This window comes from Rattus rattus, chromosome 6 (assembly GCF_011064425.1).
Source record: "Rattus rattus isolate New Zealand chromosome 6, Rrattus_CSIRO_v1, whole genome shotgun sequence".
Classification (NCBI taxonomy): Eukaryota; Metazoa; Chordata; class Mammalia; order Rodentia; family Muridae; genus Rattus; species Rattus rattus.
In genome coordinates this window covers 88,426,201-88,453,994 of record NC_046159.1, presented here as the reverse complement: position 1 = coordinate 88,453,994, position 27,794 = coordinate 88,426,201, and the positions used below count along the sequence as shown (strand labels likewise).

Here is a 27,794-nt window from a genome sequence, read left to right as displayed (position 1 = left end):
GTGTCACACCACATTCAGCTTTCCTATCAAACAGGTCTGAGTCTGAACTAATTACTTACCACTTCTGTGTATCATTCTCACCTTGGTAAAGGGGGAGCCACCACTATCCTGTCTATTTTTCATAGTTGTTTTTCCAGTTGAGGGCAACCTAAAATTTTAAACATTTATTGAGCACTAACAATGTTCCAGTATTATACAGGCAGACTGAAAGGGCAGGCTCCTGTGATGTATAGATAAGTGTGTAATTTTTTAAAGCCCTGGCTGGAGTGTGATTATTTATATCCCTATCACATAGCAGTTAAAATTAATGAACTACATGTAGTAAGTATGCAGTAGCAAAACACTCATGTATTATATGCGGCCGTTTGACCAAGGGGGTAAGCAGAGGCTGGCATTCAGTCCACATTGTTTGACAGGCCATAAACCCTGTTACAGGGTGACATTTGTCCAAAAAAGAGTGGCTTTTTTTTAAGTACCTCTGAACATGGAAGTGCGGTGTGTGCCACCACTAGTAATTCCAACCACAGGTGACAGAGGCAGGAAGTTACCAAGTTTGAGGCTAGCCTGGATTTTATAGCAATATCTTATTTCAAAGACAAACCAGACTCTGCTGGCTTACCTAGGAGTGTTTTCAATACTGAGAAGACAGTTCTTTCTGATTCTCACAAAGAACTGGATAAGCTAATGCCTCTTCCAACACTACAGAACAGAAAGTGAAAAGCCGGTCATGGAACAATGATTTTGTTTTTAGAATGTTCCAAATCATGAAAAATGTAAAACTACTGTTTAGAGGTCAACTCAAAAGAAAAGCAGGAGAATCAGACGTAAAGCTTGGGACTCTGGTCATCTAGTCAGAGAGAAGAGGATGGGGACTCTGGTCATCTAGTCAGAGAGAAGAGGATGGGGACTCTGGTCATCCAGTCAGAGAGAAGAGGATGGGGACTCTGGTCATCTAGTCAGAGAGAAGAGGACGGGGACTCTGGTCATCTAGTCAGAGAGAAGAGGATGGGGACTCTGGTCATCTAGTCAGAGAGAAGAGGATGGGGACTCTGGTCATCTAGTCAGAGAGAAGAGGATGGGGACTCTGGTCATCTAGTCAGAGAGAAGAGGATGGGGACTCTGGTCATCTAGTCAGAGAGAAGAGGATGGGGACTCTGGTCATCTAGTCAGAGAGAAGAGGATGGGGACTCTGGTCATCTAGTCAGAGAGAAGAGGATGGGGACTCTGGTCATCTAGTCAGAGAGAAGAGGACGGGGACTCTGGTCATCTAGTCAGAGAGAAGAGGACGGGGACTCTGGTAATCAGAGAGAAGAGGATGGGGACTCTGGTCATCTAGTCAGAGAGAAGAGGATGGGGACTCTGGTCATCTAGTCAGAGAGAAGAGGATGGGGACTCTGGTCATCTAGTCAGAGAGAAGAGGACGGGGACTCTGGTCATCTAGTCAGAGAGAAGAGGACGGGGACTCTGGTCATCTAGTCAGAGAGAAGAGGACGGGGACTCTGGTCATCTAGTCAGAGAGAAGAGGACGGGGACTCTGGTCATCTAGTCAGACTCTGGTCATCTAGTCAGAGAGAAGAGGACGGGGACTCTGGTCATCTAGTCAGAGAGAAGAGGACGGGGACTCTGGTCATCTAGTCAGAGAGAAGAGGACGGGGACTCTGGTCATCTAGTCAGAGAGAAGAGGATGGGGACTCTAGTCATCTAGTCAGAGAGAAGAGGATGGGGACTCTGGTCATCCAGTCAGAGAGAAGAGGATGGGACTCTGGTCATCTAATCAGAGAGAAGAGGATGGGGACTCTGGTCATCTAGTCAGAGAGTAGAAGAGGAGGGGGAGTCATCTAGTCAGAGAGAAGAGGATGGGGACTCTGGTCATCTAGTCAGAGAGAGAAGAGGACGGGGACTCTGGTCATCTAGTCAGAGAGACTCTGGTCATCAGTCAGAGAGAAGAGGACAGGGGACTCTGGTCATCCAGTCAGAGAGAAGAGGGATGGGACTCTGGTCATCCAGTCAGAGAGGGACTCTGGTCATCTAGTCAGAGAGAAGAGGATGGGGACTCTGGTCATCTAGTCAGAGAGAAGAGGATGGGGACTCTGGTCATCTAGTCAGAGAGAAGAGGATGGGGACTCTGGTCATCTAGTCAGCGAGAAGAGGATGGGGACTCTGGTCATCAAGTCAGAGAGAAGTGTGCGGGGACTCTGGTCATCTAATCAGAGTCATCTAGTCAAGAGGATGGGGACTCTGGTCATCCAGTCAGAGAGAAGAGGATGGGGACTCTGGTCATCTAGTCAGAGAGAAGAGGGGGACTCTGGTCATCCAGTCAGAGAGAGAAGAGGACGGGACTCTGGTCATCTAGTCAGAGAGAAGAGGATGGGGACTCTGGTCATCTAGTCAGAGAGAAGAGGATGGGGACTCTGGTCATCTAGTCAGAGAGAAGAGGATGGGGACTCTGGTCATCTAGTCAGAGAGAAGAGGACGGGGACTCTGGTCATCTAGTCAGAGAGAAGAGGATGGGGACTCTGGTCATCTAGTCAGAGAGAAGAGGATGGGGAGTCCAGAACAATATCCACAGCTTAGGTGACAGGCACTGCAGTTACCTGGATCTGATTAGAACTGTAACACTGTAACTGAAAAATGTCACGCTGCTCCCATAATTGCAAACAAGTATTCTACTAATTAAAAAGAAGATGTACTTTTAAATTGAGACGTTGAGGGTGATAAGTAGTGAGGTTCCTGCTCTTAAGCTGGTGGTACCTGTCAGTTCAATATGCACTTACACGTCTTACTTCTTACTTCGCCAGTGCCCGATAAGCATGATGATGGGAATGGGTGAGAGTGGAGAGATATGCAGTATTTCGTCAAAGAAATTGTTTTTTTAAAAAAGACTTCATATTAAAAAAAAACAGAAATGGGGGAAAGAGAACCAATGCCTAGAAACACAAGAGAGCATGAGACGTGGAAAGGAAGTACATGGTTTGAAAGTTTTTTAAAAAGAACCCAAGAGATGAGAACATGCCAAAGAGTGAAATGGCTCTTACACGCTCTTGAATTACATGACACAACTGCTTTGGGAATGGGTTTCTAATAAAAAATGTGTTTTGTAAAACAGAACTTCATCATTTCTGAGGGCTGGGGGATTTAGCTCAGTGGTAGAAACACAAGAGGAGGGAAAGGGGCCCATGGTTTGAAAGTTTTTTAAAAAGTCCCCATGGTTTCTTCGAAAAAAGAAACATGAACAAAAAAAAAAAAAAGAAGTCATTTCTGTTGGGTTTAATATACATAAATCCAACCTAGGGAAAACCTTCACCCTGCTGCTCCTGGCCTAGGGAAAAAAGAGAGGAATGATCTTTGTTACTCCTGAGAATATTACTTAGTAAGAAATAGAAGTACTGGGTGGGGAGATGACCTGCACCTCCAAACACTACTCTATTTCAATCATCTGAGCTGCAAATTTTCTCTTTTATGTAAAATGCTAATAGAAACTGTGATACAGGCTCATCTGTATTTGTATGCTACTATAGTTATATCCTCATATAAATCTACTTAGATGCATTTTTAGTTAAAACATCCCCCCATGGGGAGATGGCAATATGGCTCAGTGGGTTAAATGGCTTGCTGTGAAAGCAGGAGGACCCAAGTTCTAAACTCCAGCACCTATGTGAAACCCAGACGTGGCAGTAGACATCTGTAACTCGAGCACTGCAAAAGCAGAGACAGGGGGCTGCAAGGAACCTGGCCAGCTGAAATGCAAAGATCCAGGTTGAGTAACGGCCTGGTCTCAAAAACTGAGAGTAGAAGGAAAGGCACCTGCCACTAAGCCTGATGACCTGAGTTTCCACATCATGCAATGAGAGAACAAACCCCCAAGTCACATCCAAACAAATTAAAACAACAACAACAACAACAACAACAGGAGAAATAGAGGAAACAACCCAAAATCAATCTCCAGCCTCTAATTCAGATCTAAAGCATGGGAAGCAATGGAAGAGGTTTTATTCAAGTGATCCAAAATATTCCCTATTCCACAACTGATTATACAAAGCCGCCATAAAACTGGGTCAATGCCTGGGCCCTAACTGTTCTGCCCCGACTTCCCTCTTGCCTCATCTGGTTAAAACATAAGCATTTTTAAAGCTGTTGTTTGACACAGGTAGATAATCCTTTATTTAACAGAGAGAGTACAATCTTCTTATTGTTGCTTCTGAGACAGGACGTCACCATGTAGCCCATTCTGACCTGGGTCTCATAGCAATCCTCCTGCTGCAGGTTCCCTACTGATGAGGCTACAGGTGTGCTCAGTTTAGAGTCGTTTTCCACAAACCATATTTATATATAAAAATAATAAGTATGAGGCTAATCCATCACATTAAATGCCTACAAATAACGGTGAAAGGACCATATAAATACAAATAAGCTGCTATTATATAGTAATTAATCTCATAATGATCAAGTGTCAAACCAATTAATTATCACAAACTATACCTGTGTGAAGCTTGTCATCAATAACAGTACAGGTTCAGATGCACTCACAGTCCTGTTAGGACTCAAACATTGTCTCATGAGAAGACAAGAATGATTTCAAATGTTTGTGAATATTTCAGACTGAGAAGACAGCATGAGGCTCAGACTCAGATCTCCCAGGCCCATGTAAAAGCCCTAACACTGAAGAAGCAAAGACAAGTGGATTCCTAAAGAATCAATGACAGACTAGCTCAAAAATCAAGGTTGAGTGAGCTGGTAATATGGTTTGGTGAGTAAAGGTGCCTGCTGCCAAACATGGCGCTTGAGTTCAGTTCCCAGGATCCACACAGTGGAAAAACTGACTCCCACAACTTGTCCTCTGCTTTCCATACATATGACATAGCATACAGGAAAGTGAACACACACACACACAAAATAATTAACAGTGTAAAACATATTAAGTGGAGGGCCTGCAAGATGTCTCAGTGGATAAAGCACTTGCCACCAAGCCCAGTGACCTGAGTTCAATCCCCAGAGACCACATGGTGAAGGAGAAAATATTCTGCCAAGTCGTCCTTTAACTTCCATATGCATGTTCTTTCTAAATAAAAAAATAAATACAGAAATGCCAAAAGCTTTTATAAGAAAGAGAGCAATAAAAGAAAATATGGACTATCAACCTCTGGTCTCGCTCAACATGTATGTGCACACATGAGCAGCACACAAACACGTGCATATGTCCCCCCCACCACCATCACCACACACACTCCTGGGTTCTGCGTGTGATGGGAACCCAGGGCCTTTACCCAGCCAGCTTCCCTCAGCCTTGGGACAGTCTGTGCATTGTTGGTGGTTTGCTCTTCTTGTGAGAAATGCTGATATGGATCCACTGCTCCACGCTTAACCAGATGCTCTTCAGTACAGAGTCAGAGCGTGAAGCTCTTTTCTCCCATCCCTGTTGATTGTTTCCTTCAGTGTCATTTTGCTGCCGACTGACCCAGGTAAAGACACACACGGTTGCAGACATCTCTAGTCCCAATGTTACTGTGGCACCATGGGAGGAAGAAAGAGGAGAATGCCTGGCAAGAACTTGTGTATTATCTCATTCAACAAAAGAATGTTTCATTTTATTAATTTTATTCATAGCCCCAATATTATTAGTATTTTACAATCAGAATGCCTGAATCCAGCTGGGGAGCTGGCTTAGTGCATAAAGCTGTGCAAGCTTGAGGGCCAGAGCTCAGAACCCCACACCCAAGTAAACACCAGGTAAGCGTGGTAGCCCACCTGCAATCCCAGCTCTGAGACAAAGATGGCCTCCTGGCTAGCTAGACTCACCGTTGTGAGCTCTGGGTTCAGCGGAGAGAACAGGATCCACCGAAGAAACTCCCAGCATTAGTCAGGGTCTCCACATGTGCACGCTCATGTACCCACATTTACACTAACACGCACGCACACACAGTATATACACACTGACAAACCTTTTTTAAAAAGTAGCCCTAGAGATGGCTCAGTGAGGAGAACATTTACCACATAGCCTGACGACATGTGTCTGACGGCTGGAATTCACCTGACTCCACAGAATCATCCTCTGACCTACACATGTCATACACATACTAATAATAAATTTTAATTTTTAAAGTGCCTAAATACTACTACAAATCCTTATGCTTCTTACTAAACTAAGAAGAGCTAACAATTCATTATTCCTTCACTTACACTCAGAACTGACTTGAAGCTGAACATGATAACAAATGTCTGTAATCCCAGCTTGGGAGGTAGAGACAGGGGAATCAGGGTAGAGACAAGGGGAATTAACCCTGCTTAATACATGAGACTTTATCACAAGGGGTTGGGGATTTAGCTCAGTGGTAGTGCGCTTGCCTAGGAAGCGCAAGGCCCTGGGTTCGGTCCCCAGCTCCGAAAAAAAAAGAACCAAAAAAAAAAAAGACTTTATCACAAATAAACAAAATAGCAACAACAACAAAAAATAGTAATAAGTTTAGAATATAATTTTTATGGCAAAACCATTAGTTTATAAAAAATAAAATCTGGATTAAATTATATTTTACTTTTCATCTCTTTAAAGTCCAAAGTTACATTTAATATAATTGGAATAAAATTCCTACTGCTACAAATGCATACTTGTCTTTACATATGTATAAGCAGAAATATATACTAGAACACTTCTGACTACAAAGCAATTTTGGAAATGACAGAAAATCACACCCACCATCCCACACACCTACTTCTGATATTATTTGATGCAAAATTAAATTTTAAAACATTCATTGGTGAGTCTTTGACTTCTCACAAGGATTATCACGTAACTTTCATCATGTTACATGGTAAATTACATTTACAGATTTTCTAATATTAAGCCATCTCTACATACAGGCAACACAGAACTTGCAATGTTTTACTTCTCTTATTTATGGTTGGATTTGATCTGCTAATGACGTCTTAAAGGTTGAACTCTATGCTCCTGACTGAGAGCCACCTACCATTCTACCTTCTGACTCTATTTGCTTTAAATAAGAGGGTTCAGAGGTCTTTTGTGTAGACTTAGTTGGGAAGTCTTTCCTTATTTTCCACGGTCTGGAAACATTCATGTGAAAATGTAATGCTCTTTGCTTTACGTTTTAGTAAGTCACCTGTAAAGCCACTCCAGCCTCACATATAACTTGAGAGGTCAGATGGGTTTGTTTTGTTCTTTTTAAAATCACTTTTTCAATTTCTTGAACAGTAGAGTCAGCCAAGTTGGGGGTAGGGGGTTGTTTTTTTTTTTTTTTGAAGTAGGACACCAGACATTCTAGATTGGCTTCAAACTGCCTATGTAGTGAAGGCCTTGAACTCCTGACTCTCACACCTTGGCCAACCCAGTCCTGGGATTACAGGCATGCACTAATACATGTAATTTACATACTGCTAGGAATCAAACCCAGGGCTTTGTATATCTAGGCAAGCAATCAACAAACTGAACTACAGCCCTAGCCCCAAACTAGTTATTTCCTGAAGCAGTTCTTAAACTTCTAGGCAGTAATCTGTCTATCACACAATAACTCAACCAAAACCAACGTGACTCTTCCAAGCTCTAACACACTTTTAAATGAATTTACGGGTAACTTAGCAGGGCTGTATCATGAGAGCACTAAGATTCATGCCAGTTCTGTTCTGTTATTATTTTAACGAGAGGTTAAGAATCTTTACAAATCTTAAAATAACTGGAAATACCTTGGGTGGCACAAAAGCAGGACAGATACTTTTGACAAGCAGAAAACTACATGACAAGGTGACATGTGTTTTAGATAGCACTTACCACCAGAAACAGGGGCGTCCATGAAAACAGCTCCCATTTTCTCAACTTCTTTTGCCAATTCTTTTGAAACTGAAGGATCAATAGTACTGGAATCTATTAATAATGAGCCTTTCTTCACTTTTCTAAGTACAAATGAAAATATTCAAGTTTAAAACTCTGAATGAGTACTTCATGCAACTAAGCATACAATCAGAATCAGTTCAAAATCACCAGACTATCAAGGAGGTCTATGGCTTGGTACTGAAATAGTTGAAAAATCTCGTATTTATTTACTCAAGTTCCAGATCAATTACAGTTCAAAGTAAACCCATACTCATTCAGATAATCAAAATGAAAATCTAATAAATGAATTGGTAAAGCTTAGTATCAGGTGAAGCACACTGGCCATGCTAACACAGTGAAGCTAAAGTGTAAGCAAGTTTGAAACCCTATAACTTCATAAGGGAAGTGGACAGTTACTGGGTCTTAAAAAGCTTAAGTCTTTAGGAAGTTATGCTGCAAATTCCCCATATCCATACCATTTTCACTAAGGATAAATATAAGCAACTAAAGAACAGCTATTTGTTTCAAGAGGGTATATTCTTTTAACAATGGAAACATTTTTAAATAATATTTTATTAATTAAGATTTCAAATAACTAATTTTGATCATATTCACTCCTCCAATTCCTCCCAGATCCACTCCCACCTCCCCATCACCCTACTTCTTCCAGATCCATTTCCACCCACCTACTTCCTGTCCTAATAAGACACTCTTAAAACAAAATATTAAACAGGTAAAAAAGGAAATAAAGGATGGAATCTAGAAGTTTGACAAGATATTTTTGGCAAATGAAAATGCATACATTGGTAAAGATGGAAACAGGATCATGGATATTTTACGCAAACCTTTATCATCCTTATGGTAAAAGATGCTGTTTTTACTATGAGTGCTAACATAGACCTGAAATAGTTCCCTTTTATCTACAGGCGTGCTTATCCTAGTGGCTAGGAAACTCTACATTATAATTTAGCTACCTGGTCTTAGAGGCCCAGGCCTACAATCTTAAATACTCAAGGCTGCGGTAGGAAGATCACAAGCTCAGTATCTGCCTGGGTTACAAGGTGGGTCCAAGGTCAATCTAAGGAATTCAGTGCGATCCTGTCTCAAAAATATGAATAAACATATAAATCAAGAATGATAACTTACAATTGTATGCAAATTTCCCGACGTTCTTATTTATTTATTATTAGTGTGTGTAAATGATGTGTTATGGTTGTACACATGGAGGACAGAGGACTCTGGAGTCAATTTACACAGCAAGGGTTCTACCCCAAGCCATCTCACCACTATCCATTTCCTCAAGTTCCTTCCACAGGTCTACTCACCAGGGGATACAGAATCAAGACTAGAAAATTAGAACTCCATATATAGAAAAATTAAAACAGAAAATGGGGAAATCACTGTTTTAAAAAATAAACTACTAAAGAGGAAAACAAAATATTTCTATTGAAAAAGGCAGTGCATAGAATTCTTTCAAAAACATTTAGACAGATCCAACAGAGTATTAGTGTGGACTCTACAGAGGAGACATGCCAAGTGCTCCTAGAATTCACCTCAGTAGCAAAGGCTTTACTTTATGTAACAGAAAAAATATGAATAAAACTACCAGTCTTCCATGGTATTATCACCTATAACAATCTTAAAAACAAATTCTATATAAAAAATTACTTATGCACTGGGGGGGGGGCCGAGGGGCAGAAGGGGACCATCTCTGAGAGGAGAGCAATTATAGTTTAATATGAAACCAAACTCTTCCTAAGCACTCCCTGGACAAAACTGGTCTAGTAGCTGGCCACCATGCTCCAAAGTAAAGGATATTAGTAAACGTTGTGTCACCGCACACGTTTTAGTAACTTTGCTGGAGAAATAAAGCAGGCCACAGCTGGGGCAGGCTAGGTAGCCAGTCAGCCCAGCCGCCTCGAGACCACCCACACTGTGGGCCTGCTGACTCCATCCAAATGAGTGCCACTCAACCCCTGAAATCTAAACATTTATCTTATCAGTTTTCTGTCTAATATCCACATGTCTCTTCCTTACAAGTTTGTTAGTTTTCCAAACCTCAGATATCATTGTATTACGGTTTTCTCAAAGTGAATCTTGCTTTCTTTCAGCAAGCATTACTAGAAATCAGTGTCGGTGACTCAGGTGTCTACATGGCACATGGCTTTGTACTAGTTCCTGTTGAGCCCAACAGCAGAGTGAGTCAGGACTAGGAAACAGAAAGCCTGGAGACTGGAATGCAACCACTGTCCTTCTGACATAGCCACACCACAAGGTATGGCAGTAAGTGACAATTCGCCAGCAGGCTTACAGTGCCAAGGAACACAGACACTGGTGGGAAATGCTGACCTGAGCACACCTCACTCAAAGAGCTACTGCTAAGGCTGAATTCAGCTTCCCGAAGTCCTCACTGCAGATGGACTAGCCCAGAGGGCATTCAATAGCTTTTTATGTAATAAAATCTTAAATGATAGTGCTCTTTCCAGTGTTTGGTTTTATTTTTCAGAGAACCCCTTTTCTGGATTTCTATACACCAGAAGAAAATCATGCTTTTAAAGAGTAGGTATGATTTAAAGTGCAAGCTTTAAAAGTCTCCTAACCATTTACCATGAAAGAGTAAATGCAGTGCAAGGGTTAAACAAGGCTGGAGGAGGAGGTTATCCCCAAAAGTCACATACTGGACTCTAGTGCAAACCTTAACTCTTCACAGTAAGCAGAAAATCACTGTTCACTTTATGAAATAAGGAAATACACAGGAAGATTTAACCAAGAGAGCTGCAATGCTCCAGCAGCTTTAACAAATGCAAACCCAGAACTACAGCAAGAAACACGTACACTTGAGAAATACCTACTTTAGAATTCCATTTGCTCCAGAATAAACTTCTATTGAATTCATACTGGAGGGCAGCATTGTGATAATCCTGTCAGCCTTTTCCGCTACATCTGCTGGGGAGGACGCTACCTTTAAAGAAATTGCAAAGGAGAATTGTTTAATTCGAATGTAAGCAGTGTCCAGGTCTCAAACAGGTCAGGATCTGCAACTATTTACTGGGGAAAGTTCAAGATCACAACCGGTGACAAAGCTCAGTGAAATAAAGAACAGATGGAGGTTGCCAGAGTCTTCGTCCTCTACTGAACTATCTGGAGAACATGGGCTTCACAGAAAGCCCCCATAAATGTCCACTTCCCTGAAGTGAATACAAAGCAAAACAAAGGAAGCCTCTTCCTAGTGAAGCTCCGTCTCTAGATCATTCCAAGATATAGTTTATGTCAGGAAACTCACGGTGCCCTTAGAAATGGAGCTCTCTTCCAGGGAAAGAAACTTAGTTCCATCTAGATCACTCCTTCAAAGGTCCTTACAGGGTACCAAAAATTAGCTCATGGATCTTAGGACACGACCTATCTCCAAGCTTCTCAAACCCAATGAACTGGCAATGCCCAGTTCAATGGTCCAACTGCCAAGTACATGGAGTGGTTAATCAGCCCTCTGCATCCCAAGCATCTGCTTCTCGGGATGCTTGGTTTGCCAGAGCACTGGTAACCCCTCAATTATAGCAAGTCGTGTCAAAGCTCAAAGGTCTGGAAAAAACACACATGAACAATAATAGCTACAACACCACTGCTCTACTGGACACGACTGCTTCATATCTAATGACCACACACATTTGGTATGTATTAACAATGTCTGATTTGTATTACAAAGACATTTTTCTTAGACAAGGGCACTCAAACGCTTCTCATCATTGCTATGATGACTTTAAAACTATAACTGACAAAATTTGGAAACAACTCAAAAGCAGAGAGGAAGAAATCAACCTCATTTCCAATCTGACATTAGCCACAAAAACCTTTAGCAGCCAACTAATCAGAATCCCTCAACTACGTGTGCTAATTGAGTGGATAAGCAAAGACAGAATGATGGAACAAAGCGACACTTGTTGAGGGAAGTCAGAGACTCAGGTTTAGTTGCAGCTCAGCCAAGTAGTCAGTATGATTTTGTGCAAATCATTTGACCCCGCTGGCTTCAGCTTCCCAATCTATAATGGCAAGCAGTGCACTAATTCCTGTAATCCTAAGATTTAGGGGGACTTGTGTTAACAAGAGAGTTGCAAATTTGAGACATGCCTGGGAGCAGAGGGAGATTCCAACAAATGAAGACTAAGGCTCTGCTTCTTAAGGAAATGATGCATTTGTCCTCAGTCTTACCCTGAATAAATCCCACCTACTCTTCTGCCCTTGCCTCCAGAGACCTCTATGTGCCCTCTTACAAAACAAAACAACCACCAAATACCTAATTTAGCTTTTACCTCCAGCGTACCATTTATTAATATCCAGTAACCCTCAATTCCAGGAAAGCTGGTCACTGTAAAACGAGACTGACATCATCTCTTTCTATCCACTCACATATTACAAGTGGAAAGAAGAAAACCTGGTCACTGAATCTGTCCTGGACCATCGCAGTCTCAGAAACCTTGAACTCACAGCTTTCATTTCAGAAGACATCACCTCTGTTGGATGGTAAGCAGAGACTAAACATGACAGTTCTCTCTGAACTTCTCTATCAGAAACGAACTGTTAAGTGTCACCTGTCTTTTTCTCCTCAATAACTGTCTTGGCATTTTATCATACTCAAATTATAATTTTGAAAGAAAGCAACATGAGACAGATACTCAAGCTTTATCTGTTGGCCAAAAGCAAAAACCGCCTAACGAGTGGAGACTGAGGCTCTGCCTTTAAAAAAATGATTCCTTTGTCCTGATTCTTTCCCTGAATAAATCATTCCTACTCTTCTCTCAGCCTCCACAGAGAACTCTATATGCCATCTCACGAATGTGATACATCTAAAACAAACTAGTATCTCTTTTACTTTTACGTTCAACTTCCCTCAGTTTAGAGTCGTATTGTTTGAACGTTATGATAATCTAATGCCTACTATTGGGTCCCAAGGAAGTAAGGCTGGGACTCACTCAGGAAAAAGTTCTAGTTCCTGGCACACAGAATATACTCCAGAAACAGCTGTTCAGTCAGTGACTTAGCAGAGGTCCTGCTCTCAGTTTTGCTAAGTGGCTCACAGGAAGCTTAACCCATAATTATCAGCCCAATAAAAGCAACTTGTCTTCACACACACACACACACACACACACACACACACACACACACACACACAAGGGAACTGCTACTATCCCTTCAATGGAGAGCACACGAGTAATAGATGTATATAGCAGAGGTAGGAACATGGCCTATGTGAATTTTCAGCTAACACTAAAATAGTATTTATGTGCTAAACTCTATTTTAACAGTTGTGTGAAAAGATCTGTTCTTATTCTATGCATTAGGAAACAAGCTAAGAAAGAGAAAAACCAAAAACATGTGCAAATACTGAACAGCTAACTGAATGGCAAAGGCAGATTCCAAGCCAATGCTTTTTGTAGACTGCCAACACTCTATTATGTTCCAGAGTCCACATTAAAGTGCCGGAAGGACAGAAGCTTAGAACAGAAACGTATTCTCAGAGCTGGAAGGCAGAACTCTGAGTCTGAAAGCAAGGTGTCAGCAGGACTACTCTCCTTCCAATGATCTAGGACAAGCTCTTTCTCTGCTTCTTCCAGCTCCAACGGCTGGTGCCACTCCACTGGCAGCAGCATGACTGCAATGTCTGTCGCCCTCTTCCCAGAACTCTGTGTCTTCTTCCATGCTGTGACTTTAGTCCTGGTTGTCAGCTGCCACTAGCTACACCCCTGTGGCTTCAGTGATAAACACACCATACAATGTTCTCATTTAGAGTGAATAATTGTTTGGCTTCTATTGTATTCCCAGAAAAAAGTAACTGTTACCAGTCACGTGTTTAACTCCTCAGAAAGAACCTGTGCATCCACAAGCTGTCACTCCTGTGCGCCAGTGCTGCTGACCTCTCCAAGCACTGAGCGACTATATATACAGATTTCCTTTTTCTTTTTCAGATGATAGGAGATGCTTAGTGCAAGGTCTTTTGCAACTGGCTTCTTTAATTTAGTGTGCTTCCGTAGTTCATCTGTGACATAACAAACATCAATACTTTCTTCCCTTAATTCCTAAGTAACATTCTAGTTCATTCACTGATACACATGGGTGTTGTTTCTATTTCTTAGCTATTATGAACAATACTATTATACAGAAAGTTCTGTGTAAATATGTGCCTTCATTTTTCCTGGGTATAGACACGTTTGTTTTGTATCGCTATTTGGGAGGGAGGGGCGGTTTTGTTTCTTGAGACAGGGTTTGATTATGTAGCTGCTGTCCGGGAACCCACTTTGAACTCAGAGAGATCCACTTGCCTCTGCCTCCCCAGTGCTGGGATTAAAGGTGTGCACCCCTAGGCCTGGCTTAGCTCCAGGTTTTCTTTTATTGCAAGGTTAAGAAGTAGGGAGACAGCTAAATGAATAAAGCTCTTCCATACAACCATAAGACCCGGAGTTTAGATCTCCAGTACCCAAGCAAAGGCCAGGCATGCATCTAAAACCCCAGCATTGGAGAGGCAGAGAAAGGCTGACAAATCAGTGACCTCCAGGTTTAGTGTAGAGACCTCATCTCAAAAACAAGGTGGGGCAGTGATAGAGGAAGACGGGCAACATCGACCCCTGGCTTCCACACGCACACATGAACATACACAGATACACCACCCATTAAGAACTGTTCGGTCATATCATAACTCTATGCTTCACTACCTGAGACACTCCCTAGACTTGTCTTCCAAAGTGGCGGAAGACACTACTACCATTGTTGAGTTGCCGACTTCTCTGTATCACCACAATGAAAAGGTGTGTTTTGCTTTGCTTGCTTGATTCTTCATTCTGAGATTCACGGTGAGCATGGTTCTCTTCCTCATTACAATGCATCCTTTTCATGCTTCTCCGGCCTCTTATATAACCACCTTCAAGTTCACATCCTTCACCATTTAATTACTTGTCTTTAATTTTTAAGTTGTAAGACTCCTTTATGTATTTCAGATAAAAGTCCCTTATCAAATATATGATATCTAAATATTTTAGACCTTTTTTAGTTTATTGGTGTTATTTATAACAAGCAAACTTTAATACTAGTGAATTCCAATTTACCTATTAATTTTGTTACACAAACTCGTGCTGTTATAGCTAAGAATCCTTTGCCAAAGTCTAGGTCATAAAGATTCACTATTGTATTACCGTTTATTTTCTTATTTATTTATATCATTATATCTTATTATGTGCATAAGTCTCTTGCTTACATGTATGTCTGTGTGCTATGTATGCCCCTAGTGGCCAATGAGGTCAAAAGAGGACATCAGACCCCCTGGAGCTGGAGTTTCAGACAGTGGTAAGCCATTATGTGGTTGCTGGGAATTGAACCTGGGTCCTCTGTAAGAATAAGTGCTCTTAACTGCCACGCCATCTCTCTATGCTTGTGTTTCCTTTTGATTTGTAGAAGACACCTTTCTGGGGCCACTGTTCATCCACTGTTATCCACTAAAATCTTACTGTGATGAGTGACTATTATTTTATTCCAACACTCTTCAAAGTACAAGAAGCACGTGCTAAAGAGGAGGGGCAAGGCACATACAATTTATGACTCAGCATTGCTGGTTTCTTTTAAACAGTCAGGCAATTTATACCAATTATCCAGTTTATAAACAGATTAAAAAGTAGCTAGCTACATTTCAGAGCAAAAACAAAACAAAATGAAACCATGCTGCATACTGACAAATCCCTTATACATTAACTTTTACTAATTAGTGGCTGTGGGCTGTGCATCTTGTAATGCAAGGAGCCACAGTTCTGGTGTCAAAACTAGACCTTTGCTCAGTCCCTGGCTCCTGCTATCATATCAATTCACTGAATAACCCAAGAAGAGCACCTAGCTTTTCTATGTATCGGTTCTGACTTCACTCCTGATCTCTGAGGACACTCAACTCTCTCACACAAAGACATACTTAAAAATGAATACAACTTAAAAAAACAAAACAAAAAACAAAAAAAAAGAAAATGAGAGTGCTGAATTGCTCATAATCCAAACACTTAGAAGGATGAGAGTACGGGACCAACCTGAGCTATACAATGAACCCTGTCCCCCAAAACAGAATAAATACCACACAAAATACTTAACAAGAAGCCATGGACATAGTAGTTTCTCACTAAATATTAGGTTCTTGTTCTTCCTTTGAAAGTGCAAATGTCTCCCTTATTCCAAGACAAGCCTATCTAAAATCAGTTAAAAAAAAAAAAAGGCATGGCATTGAGGAATAGAGTCAGAGAAGACAGTAACTCAGGCAGAACACCAGAAAGTTCTGGAAATCTAGGAAAAACTGAAAGATACAGAATGCAGTGACAACCATTTCAGTTGTTCCAAAAGTAAGCTGTAAGTTCTACAGGCGTGGGAGGAGCGACAACGGTGACGGCATTTAAAAGCCCCTGAGTTTATGCTCTGTCAGTTCTTTCTTCTAATCCACTGGACGGTCTCCATTCGACCTCTACCGAGCTTTCTGGTTAAATTCTATATTTAAGTGAAGGCATTCCCTCGATTTAGAGAGCAGTCAGCATTTGCAATCACATGTCACCAAAAAGTGAGGAATGTCAAATAGCAGTGTTACCCCAAAATTAATACTATCTCCTTCAATCAACTATCAACTGATTTGACCTCCAGACAACAAAACAACTTGGAATACTTATCATATTCAAGACAATAAAAGGTCACCTTTGTCACATTCTCTTAGAAAAGTAAGTCATCAAATCGTTCCAAAAAGTTTAGGTTACTTCACTGTACAGCCTGTATAGCCCAGAGCACCAAGGAGTGCGATGTTAGTCTCCACAGACTACATGGGCATGAGTAGCTTCAGTGCAATACTGAAAAGCCCCAAGCTCTCAGTCACCTTCTCATGCAGCACCACCAGTACCAGACAGCATGGAGAACACGGCCAGGACAGACAGGAGCTCTTCAGCTCTACAAATGGCTTCTAAGTCACTAAACCTATTTTCTATCTCAGGACTGCATGTCTGTTATTCTGCTCCATTTTGTTCTCACTTTTCTGTTTCTTAGGAGACTTACAGTACTCTTCCAGTCCCGGGATCAAATCCTACCCTTTGTCATCTTTCTACAACATGTGCAAAATTCCCTTCGTATTGCAGAAAAAGCACATCTCTTAAATTTAGAGGCTAAAGTAAGGTTTCTTATCATCTGAATTACTAATGAAGTTTGACAAATCCAGACAGAACAAGACTTACCTGGCAGATGCTATCATAAAACATGATAAACTCTAGTACCCCAGTTCTTGAAATGTAAATGGCAGCCTAAAAGCAACACACTACAGCTCAGTCATAACTCAGCTCCGTATTATAGCCCGCAATGCTTTTATGTGGTCTCCTGGTTTACAGCCAGTCACTAATGATGGACTCACAGAGTGCTGCCATGCAACATTTATAAAGTACACCCACATATATTTCCTCATCTGAGCTTCAAAATCTAAGTAGTCATCATGCATTTTACAGATGTGGAAACCAGCCGAGGAATTGACTTGTTCCACCAAGACAAAATGAAGTATTGGATCAGGGACTCAGGCAAAGCTTTAAGTCCCAAAGCACATTCCTGTCCTAAGACAATCATCCCAACTTTCTCTAACAAAATAACTGCTTCATCAACATAATCAGAGAAGATATTATCTCAGGAAATGACCGAACAGGAAATGCCCAGGCCACCTACCAAAAAATAGACCCCTCCCAGCATCTATACTGCTCTTTTGATGTGCATCCAATGTTGACCTAATGTTAAATTAAAAATGAATACAATTAGGTTTTACAACTCTGTTGGGTATGCTTCTAAGAAGTGCTTGCCTCTTTGATAAAGAAAAGTTATTTTTAAAGAACAAAATCTAAAGCAAATCCAAAGACAAGCCTTACCTGTTCACCAGCCTCTTTAAACTCTTTGCATACATCAGGGAACACATCATAGAGGATGAGTGGGTAGCCATGTTTTATGAGATTTTTTGCCATTGGATTGCCCATGTTTCCCAGTCCAATGAATCCAACTGGAGTCTTAGAAGCCATTGACCTAGAACACACTGATTTCAATACATTTATAAATAAAAAATAAATTTGTGGTACACATACATGCATGTAGGCAAAATACTCAAACACTTTAAAAGATCGTGACCATCTAAAAGCTGGCTTAACCTCATAAACCAGTGCTTTAAAGGGTAAGAACGCTTTGGGTCACCTTGGAAACAACATTAGACACACTTTCTCCACTTCACAGTGACACTAGACAATATTGACAGTATTTAGAAAGGCGCAAGTCGATAATCTACTGAAAGAATTAGAAAGAACTCTCCTTGCCCTTGCATTTACAGGTCTTATTCTTCCCTTTTCTTTCAATAACTTTGGTTTTGAGACTCTGTGTGATGATGACTAAGCTCAGCCATTTTTAAGTTTCAAATCCTTTCAAATGATTGCTCCGACTCACCATGAGCGTGTGTGAGTACGTTGAGATCCTAAAGGGAAATTATTTAGAGCTCTCTGCTTAAGAAATAAAGCAGCTACCTCTATGTGCTAAGCCAGAGGGTGGCCTCAAACTCTGATCCTCCAACCTCAGCTCCCAAGTACTGGCATTACAGGTATATACCACTACACGTAGCCACTGAACATATATGAGATACAATTCTTGCCTTGCAATAACCTTAAAATCCAAGAGGACATAAACAAAATTAAACATTAATACAAGACAGGTAAGAATAATATGTAAAAACAACTAATGCTGGTACAGAATTCATGACTTGAAAATTTTAAGAAGGTATATTTACCTTGTGTATTCTAGAGTGGATCAGGTTTAAACAGAACAAGAAGGGAACTACATAAAGAAAAGGGAACAGGAGTACATTCAAGAAACAAGAAACGCCAGAAGAAATGAACAGTAAGTTAATATTTACACCAGACACTGTTACCTAAACCTCTTTATTGATAACCTTTCACTTGGGAACCCAGATGCTTAGCAAGCTTAAGAAAACAGTCAAGGCCTGATTTAGTCTTTGTGTTTGTTTGAGCTGCTTTTTGGTTTTGCAGTGCCACAAGTTGAACTCATGCTAGGTGTGACTTCTGAACACACTCGTGTATTTTGGCTTCACAGAAGTTCAATCTTAGGACATGAAAGTCTGTATGATCATTTGGTCTAGTAACATGGAGGAATGGCCTTACTCCTCCAAGATGCACACTAAAATAATAGGAAACATCATGGTGACTGCTATTGTCTTTCAAGTGATGCAAGCTAGATATGAATATATGTGGATAGAAATAAAGAAAATGACAAAAACAATAAACTTTAGACTCTACACAAAGGACTACTCAGAATTCCCTATACTATTTAGTACTTGCCATCTAGAATTTTTCACAAGAAGAAAAACTAACAATATTAATACATAAAAACTATTATAGATGACAAAAACCAAGTAACTAAGGAAGGGCTGCTAGCATCTGGTATGAAAAGCACTATTCATACCTGAATAACTTAAAAATCCTGACTACATCTATGAATGACTCAGGTAGGAAAAAAAATCACAAAATGACAACAAAAAATACCTCAATTCTCTTCAGAGAAAATATATTCAACTTGTCTTAATTAGAGAAAAAAAATGACACTAATTTTTTTTAAGATTTATTTATGTATATGAGTACACTGTCGCTGTCTTCAGACACACCAGAAGAGGGCATCGGATCCCATTACAGATGGTTGTGAGCCACCATGTGGTTGCTAGGACTTGAACTCAGGACCCGGGGAAGAGCAGTCAGTGTTCCTAACCGCCGAGCCATCTCTCCAGCCCCGACACTATTCTTTAACTACTGAGTGGACTGAAATTTGGACAAAAACTATAATCAGCAAGCAAGGATTTATGGAAATGAGTATTCTCATACATTATCGAGTATATCAGATGAGCCTTTTTGAAACTCTACATTTTAATTTAGAACAACTTTTGACTCAGCAGTTCTACTTTCTAGAAATTTACAAGGGTTGTAAACTTCGTCTTAAAAGGATCAGCTGTAATTTACTTTCAGCTTTGCAAGCCATGAGGAACTATTCCACTCATCTGTTCTAGTTTCAAAATAGCCATAAATAACAAATAAAGTGCATGGTTTATGCTGTCTTTTTTGAGTATCGTGTGCATGTGAATGTTCATACATATATGGATGCATATGGAGAACAGAGACCGACATTTGACGTCTTTCTAGATCCCACCACTTTATTTTTATTTACAAATCTCTTGAATCATGAGCTTTTTGACTAGGCTAGCCTAGCTAGGCAGCTTGGGAGTGAAGGGAGTCAGGAAGCTTGTTCTAGGTAAGCCACCACATCCATGCAGCTTTTATGTGTGTGCTTCTTGGGGTCCAAACCTGGGTCCTCAGCCTTGCATGGCAAGTGCTTATCTACCGAGCCTTAGCCCTCAAATACATTTTATTTATAAAAACAGTACCATGGACCATCATTTGCAGGGTCCTGCTATGCACTAAACTCTGAACCACACAAATAAAGTTTATTATAGAACTGTTTATTGCAGCAGAAAAATGTAAACGACTAATAACATATTAGTAGAGTACTTAATTTAACATAAATTCAAGCACAATGGTTATTAGAGAGGCACTCACAGAAAGGACACACCAACCGATAGTTGTCATGTGTATGATTTTCGTGGTTTTCAAGTTACATCTCAAAGGTTGTTAACATCCCTCCTCCTTTCCTTCTGTGTATAAATGGCGTTATAGAGTGGCTCCAGAGTAGACTGAATGGGACTGAGCTCTGGTAAGGTAGAAACCAGAGTCACTCACGAGGCCTACAGACAGGGGTCAGCACATGTCTTTCACTGTAAGTGAGAATTCTTGTGAATTCCCATTGCAATTGAAAACTGCAGGTTTGGGGTTGGGGATTTAGCTCAGTGGTAGAGCGCTTGCCCTAGCAAGCACAAGGCCCTGGGTTCAGTCCCCAGCTCGAAAAAAAAAAAAAAAAAAAAAAAAAAAAAACAAAAAACAAAAACTGCAGGTTTACAGTTGAGAAAAGGAGGACCACACGTGAAAGTTATTAATATGTTTAGGCTTTAAGCGTGTTGTTTTAAGTCTTATTTGAAACATTTCTCTATAAAAGGATTATTATCTCTTAAAGGAAACTGTCACTGAAAATGTAAATAATACTGGATTTTTTTTTTCAGAAAAGTCACGTTTTTAACTTTTGAGAATTTTATACATGAGGACTATATTTACTTCATTTCTACCCTTTCTTCTCCCTATCTCCAGTTCATGTGTCCCCCACATTCACTCAAGTTCATGATCTTAAATTCATGTTACATGAACACACACACACACACATGCTCACACACGCATGTAAGTACAGCCTGCTGACTCCATTTGTTAGAGCTGCCCACTTGGGACTGGATAACCCATCAGAGGGCTGATCCTGGAGAAGATTGGTTCCCTCTCTTAGCAAACATGGGTTAGCTTTAACTCTGCATGTAGGAGTGCAGCCCTGCAGGATTTCCACCATCTTGATTCATCTGTCAAAGTTTAACCAGACTCCAGAGTGAGGGGATTCTTCCCTCCCGCATTTCCCTAACTGTCTATCTTTCTGTCATGTCATACCACGGTCTACCAGTCTAAAGGCAGAGGAAAAGCCTCCAGGATAAAACCCAAAGAAAAGCCTAGGAAGCACAAGGCCCTGGGTTCGGTCCCCAGCTCCAAAAAAAAAAAAAAAAAAACCCAAAGAAAAAAACAGCAAGATGCAGAACATTAATACAAGAATATGCAGTGAAAAAAAAATACATGGGCTTATTTTTCTGGGTTTTGTATGGATATATTTTTTAAAAAAAGCAGTCATCATAGTAAGTGTTGAGAGTCCTGGGTCTGATTGAAAGAAGAGATTTTTTTATTAAAGACCTTCCATTTTTACTACATGCATTTAACTTTTATAACTGCTTTTGTAAGAAAAGGAAATAAATGAATTGGCCCAGTGAATGTTAAGTGCTATGTAAGTGAGTTCTAACTGGAGAGGTTTCACTAAATGGGCACACAGGACTAGAGCCAGGCCTGAAACAGCTACAGAGCTACAGTGTGATAAAGTGACTCAGCAAATGAGAGCTGGGCTATAACCATTACACAGATAAACTCTCTGATGGCCCTTATCCCAGATTCAGATAATGTCTGGTCCAAGGCTACCAACCCTGCCAATGACCTGGAAGTGCCATGAAAAACGTAATAAAAAAAGGAACAAGGGATTAACAAAAGCACTGTAAATAATGAACAAACATCTATAACTCTCAATATTATGACCTAAGTGGCGGTGAGGGAAGGGACAGACCATAGGTAATACTCAGAACCTGAGCAAAAGATTTTAAAAAAAATATTAAGATACTAACAAAGGCATAAGTGAAATTCCTGTTTATAAATAAATTTCAGACTGGATAAAAGATAGAGAGGTACTTAATGAAATGAAGGAACAAATAATTTGTCTAGTGATAGACAAAGTAAGTGTCAAAGGCTGGGTGTAAAACAGGCAAACAGGACGAATGCTAGCAGACAAGAGTCGTCACAGACTATCTACCATGACAAGTTCTTGTGAAACTCCAAGTGACAGGATCCAAGAACAGCTAGGACAGTGCTGACCTTTGCTGCAGAAGCTAAGGAAACAAGAACAAGGAGGCCTATGTTATCTGGGCCAACTATGTGAGCATCAATCAAGACAGGTTGTCAGTGATGGGCTCTGCTCTCTTCATCACTGAGGCAAAACAAGAAATGCATGGTATGAAGTTGGTGTAAGTACTGCCCAAAGAGAAATTGTTCACTGGTTATGATCACATTTAAATTCTGAGTTTAGGGGATCCATGTAAAATCACCTTTGGTTGTATGTCCTTGAAGCATAAAGTTACTTAACTCCCCTAAATGCTTTTATCAACAACAGTACCAACAACATCAGAAGGTTACTGTAAAGATTACTTGAACTAAGATATGTAAAGCATTAAACAGTGCCTAGCACATGATAGTCAGTAAATAGTAGCTACTTGTATTAAAAGGGCCAAAAGGTGCCACTATGGAACAAGTCCTACACCCAATGGCCTCTTTAACCTAGTGGGTTAGAAGAAAGAGAAGATTAAAGGCAGCAGGAGTCATTTGGGAAACGACAGCTTCCAGTGAAGATGGAATTTCTGAAGGAGTATTTGGTGTACAGAATTGGTTCCCATAGGTACAGGGATCCCAGGGAGTTTAGTGGGACTCTAAAAACACCTTCATACCTATAAGAAAAATACATCTTCCTTAACAGTAATGTGTAGAAACAGCAATGTCAGATGATAGATAAAATCAAGCTGGAAAAAAAAGTCAGCATAAAGGTGATACTGGCTGAATGGTGAAGAAACTGGTTAGAAAATTGGGCAACTCTGGATTTTAAATTTACAGATTATGATCTCTCAAATGTAATAGGAGCAAAGTTATATATATCTTGGTAACTTGACCTGCTACCAGAAATCAGTCTACTGTCTGTGAAAAGATTATTTTACATTTCCAAAATCTACCTAATCAAAGGAACACATGTATTGTAGTATATATCCTATATAAAAAAAAAACCAACATAAAGTTATAAGGAAACGTTTACTTCATTATACAAAAATAATCACTTAAAGCTTCTAAATGGATTTTTCATTCTGTCATAAGATTAGTGTTCTTTCTTCATCTGAAGGAAATAATTTGAATTATTTAGATGCCTATTATTAATAGATGCCTGAAATTACAATGTCAAACTATACATATTTTTCTATATGTATATGTGTATAAAGAAAATTATATATTTATATATATGCAGGAAATAATGCATATAATATATATGATAAATCTTAATTCATAAATATATATATATCCCATAATAAAACTTAATTCATAAATTAGGCACACTAAGAGACACATAAAAATAATCATAATGTAGAACAATTATAACAATAAGCGTTTTGAAGTTATACAAATGTGGTTGGTTCCCTAATATCTTTCCATGTAGTATTTTCAGACTGTGTTTAATGGTCAGCAACTCTTGGAAGTGAAGAAAGCAAAACTGGCTGAGAAAAGACCACCGTATACCCAACATGGCATCCTATGTTATATATAGTAACGGAATGAACACTGCCTTAGTAGTTGAGGTTTCTCAACGAAGGACGGTTTATTCTAGGAAGGCCTTATGTTATTCCAGTAACAAATATTTCTGTGTGTAATCTTTTAAGTTCAAGGTCAACTTTGGTCCAGAGGCTACGTGTAACTTTTCAGACCTGCATATGCCAATACAAGTGACACTAATGTAAATGGCAAACAATACCATATATTATACCTGATTACTCTGAGGTTATACTTTGGAGCTGAGGTTTACCCTGGAATTACTTTTTTTTTTTTTTAAAGATTTATTCACTTTATTATATATAAGTACACTGTAGCTGTCTTCAGATACACCAGAAGAGGGCATCGGATCTCTTTACAGATGGTTGTGAGCCACCATGTGGTTGCTGGGAATTGAACTCATGACCTCTGGAAGAGCAGTCGGGTGCTCTTAACCACTGAGCCATCTCTCCAGCCCTGGAATTACTTTAAATGCCATTGTTTATATAAACTAATGTCAATGACAAGTAACAAACTAACTTCAAAAATGTTAACTTTTTTGAGATTCAAATCTTTAAAAAAAAAAAAAAAAGTAGTACATTCCACAAAATCATTATCAGTCCTCCTCCCCCAAGCCTCAGGGAACATCAAGGAAGGACCGTGGCAGCTTAAGAAAGAATGAAAGGATGGTGAGGAATGCCACAAAACATGACCATGCAGACACCACACAGCTGTTACAATCCTGGACACTTGACCCTTCAACATTCCATCACGAACAGAGGAGGTCCTGTGAGGACCCACCGTTTCTGAAGTACTTTTGCCTACTAATGGTTGTAGCTTGGAAGGGTTATCTTTTGGAGAATGGTGTAGCCTCTGGGGAACGAGCTAGAAAGAGGGGGTTCAGAGGGAAAGGAAGAGGTATAACTGGGGGTAATGTGGGTAAATGTATTCACAATTCACTGTATTTATATATTAAACTGAAAAAAAGCTTAAACATACAAAAAGTACAAACATATATACAAAAGATATCAGTAGTTTTTTAAACTTAGTATTGCAATTCTATATACAGAAACTACTTAATTTTCCCACCCCATCTTTAGTCAAGTGGTCTTTAAAAATGTCCTGATACAGTTTTTCCATGTACATGGTGAGGAGTCCCAAAAAGTTAAGTTGAAGAGTATGTGTATGTGTCCTCTTTACAAAAATAGACCTAAAGCTAAATATAATTATCTTTTAAAATAAAATATAAAACTTGCTTATGAAATGAGTTATGAATCAGGAAAGAAATTATTTGATACCTGTCGGTCTCATTTTTTAAAAAGTTATAGTCTTTATAACACTATCGACTATCAATATAAACAGTTTAAACATAGGATAGAGGCAAACACCTCCAGAGAATTCAGAACATTAAATATCAGTAATTGGACATGATTCCTTTTCTACATTTTCCTACACTTCAAAGTGGCATGGAGATGAGGTATTTCCCCCACTTTTAAAAAAAGATTTAAATCTCAAAATACATTAACACTTTCGCAATTAGTTTACTATTTGTCCTTAATAATAGTTTATATAAACACTGGCATTTAAAATAATTCCAAAATAAAACAGGATTGCTTGAGTGTTTCAAAGATATCGCTAAAGAACTACTACTTAAAATTAATTGTTCATAGACACATACCTTTGGGCCAAAGCAGCCCAAGTACAAGATGGTTTGGTAAAGCAGTTTATACAACCAGCACTGGGAGACAGGCCCTTCCGGCTGTCAGAGCGAAGTATTAGAGTCTTTGGCCACAGATTCTCCTATCACAGATTATAAGAATTTTCATAAAATTCAACGGTTCATGAAACTATCACTAGTCACCTTGTAAAAACACTAAACAGTAAATACACCGTCCTGAACTAATCAAATCTCAAAGAGTTGTCCATTGATGAGAAAACTGATGCTCCCTTCAAGTGATTTAAAAAAAAAAAAAAAAAAAAAATATATATATATATATATATATACCCAAAATCATACAAGTCTGTCTCTTGCTACCACAATTCCCTTTTTGTCATCTATCAGCAAACAGATGTTTTTCCAAAGCACAAAGAAAAGTCATAGGTTTTTCTGAGGGCAAAGATTAGGAGCTGCCCAAAAATCAATTCCTAACCTATTTCTTACACAAAAACTAAAACAAGTGAACAGAAGCACCTGAATCCAGAGCCTCCTGCATATTAGGCAAAGTCAAAGATGTTTTGTTTGCTAGTCCTATGACAGTGCTAAACAGTACACTGTTAAAATAAACTTTTACATTTAAAAAAAAATCCTTCGGTATCTCCCACAAATCAACCAATTCTTTTTTTTTTTTTTTTTTTTTTTTTTTTTTTTTTCCGGAGCTGGGGACGAACCCAGGGCCTTGTGCTTGTTAGGGCAAGCGCTCTACCACTGAGCTAAATCCCCAACCCCTAAATCAACCAATTCTTAAAGAGGTGTCTTGATGTCTTAGAAAATCCAAGAGTTGGGCTGGGGATTTAGCTCAGCGGTAGAGCGCTTACCTAGGAAGCGCAAGGCCCTGGGTTCGGTCCCCAGCTCAGAAAAAAAAAAAAAAAAAAAAAAAAAAAAAAAAGAAAATCCAAGAGTTAGGGAGAAGCAAGAGCTACTTCCTGGATCTTGTTGAAGACGTCCCAATTTACTTATTAAAAGGCCTTGGAGGTCCTCGTGTGAAAAGTAGTTCTCAGATATTCATGTATCTCTAACACAGCTTCTTCTAAATCCCTGGTCACTTTCCATACTTAACAGCACAGCAGTCAGTCGGTTAGGTTATGGACACGATTTTGAGGCAAAAAATTGTGGTTAATAATTTGACAGAAGTCCACCACTTTGAGGCAGCACAGCTCCATTTCATAATGGAGTTAGCGCTGCTGGCTGGTCAAGGGTGACAAACTTTGCTGGATTTCTAGAATACAGCCATGCCACCAACTAGGGTGGTTAAACAAATCAGGCCTTGAAGTCTGAGGGAGCGCCCGCTTAAGGTGAAGCGGGGGAGATGAAAGTCCAGGGGTCCCAGAGGTGGGTGCAGTGGGGTCACCCCTGGAGCTGAACCCTCCAAATGTCCTAGGAGCCCCAAATCCAAAGAGCACGCAAGGGACCCAAACATTCCTCCCTTCATCACAAGCTGTTCTGGGTCCTGCAGAGGAAACGCTGAACAATGTGGAACCGGGCATAGGGCAGGAGAGGAAGGCTGACCGCTCAGGAGGCAGTTACAAGGGGCCCCAGGCCTAGGAGACGACCACAATTGTCGCTTTTACCCTCAACCCAACCGCAGCCCTTCGGGCGAAAAGCCCTCTTCGGACAGCCAGAGGAAGACGCGCAGATGGGGCGCGAGGTCCTTACCCGCTGCAAGGCTGCCCACGGGCCGCCGCCGGCCGCTCCAGTACCGGAGGCCGGAGGCTGCCCCCCGGAACCCCAAGGAGGCTGCCATGCTGCCCCACGCCCCGCCTCCGCGCCGTGACCTCGGCCGCCTCACACACGGCCTGTGGACTGCGAGTGTGCGCCGGGGATGGCCCGCACCACCGCAAGGACAGCTCGCGCACGCGCTCTCCTTGCTCTGCTTGGACTCCGCCCAGCGCGGGGCGGAGCACCGTCTTAGGAGGCGTGGCCGGAGAGTCGGGAACGAACCAATCAGGACTTTCAGATCCACAGACGCCCAGCCTTGCCTCCGGCTCCTACCGAGTTTACATTCTTTGGGTGGGAGAATTCTTGTTTATCCAAAAGCTGAGGGGGTGTGTGGGAGGCGGTGGCTGTCGCTCACTACCGCCTCCTCCTCCTCTGAGCACCTGCACTCCGCTACTGCCTCTTCACGGGCCTGCTGTTTTTCTTCCTC

General features: G+C 40.5%; 1 protein-coding gene across 1 annotated transcript in view; it reads right to left on the bottom strand.

The window, feature by feature from the left end:
• Positions 1–27,509, bottom strand: part of Hibadh (3-hydroxyisobutyrate dehydrogenase) — a 99,416-nt gene extending 71,907 nt beyond the window's left edge. The window contains exons 1-4 of the mRNA XM_032906481.1: positions 27,305–27,509; positions 17,725–17,885; positions 10,672–10,781; positions 7,778–7,899 (exon numbers count right to left, since the gene is read on the bottom strand). Of these exons, the coding sequence (XP_032762372.1) occupies positions 7,778–7,899; positions 10,672–10,781; positions 17,725–17,885; positions 27,305–27,392 (481 nt within the window). The 5' untranslated portion in view covers positions 27,393–27,509. The remainder of the gene's footprint in view (positions 1–7,777; positions 7,900–10,671; positions 10,782–17,724; positions 17,886–27,304) is intronic.
• Between the last annotated feature and the right edge of the window lie 285 nt (positions 27,510–27,794).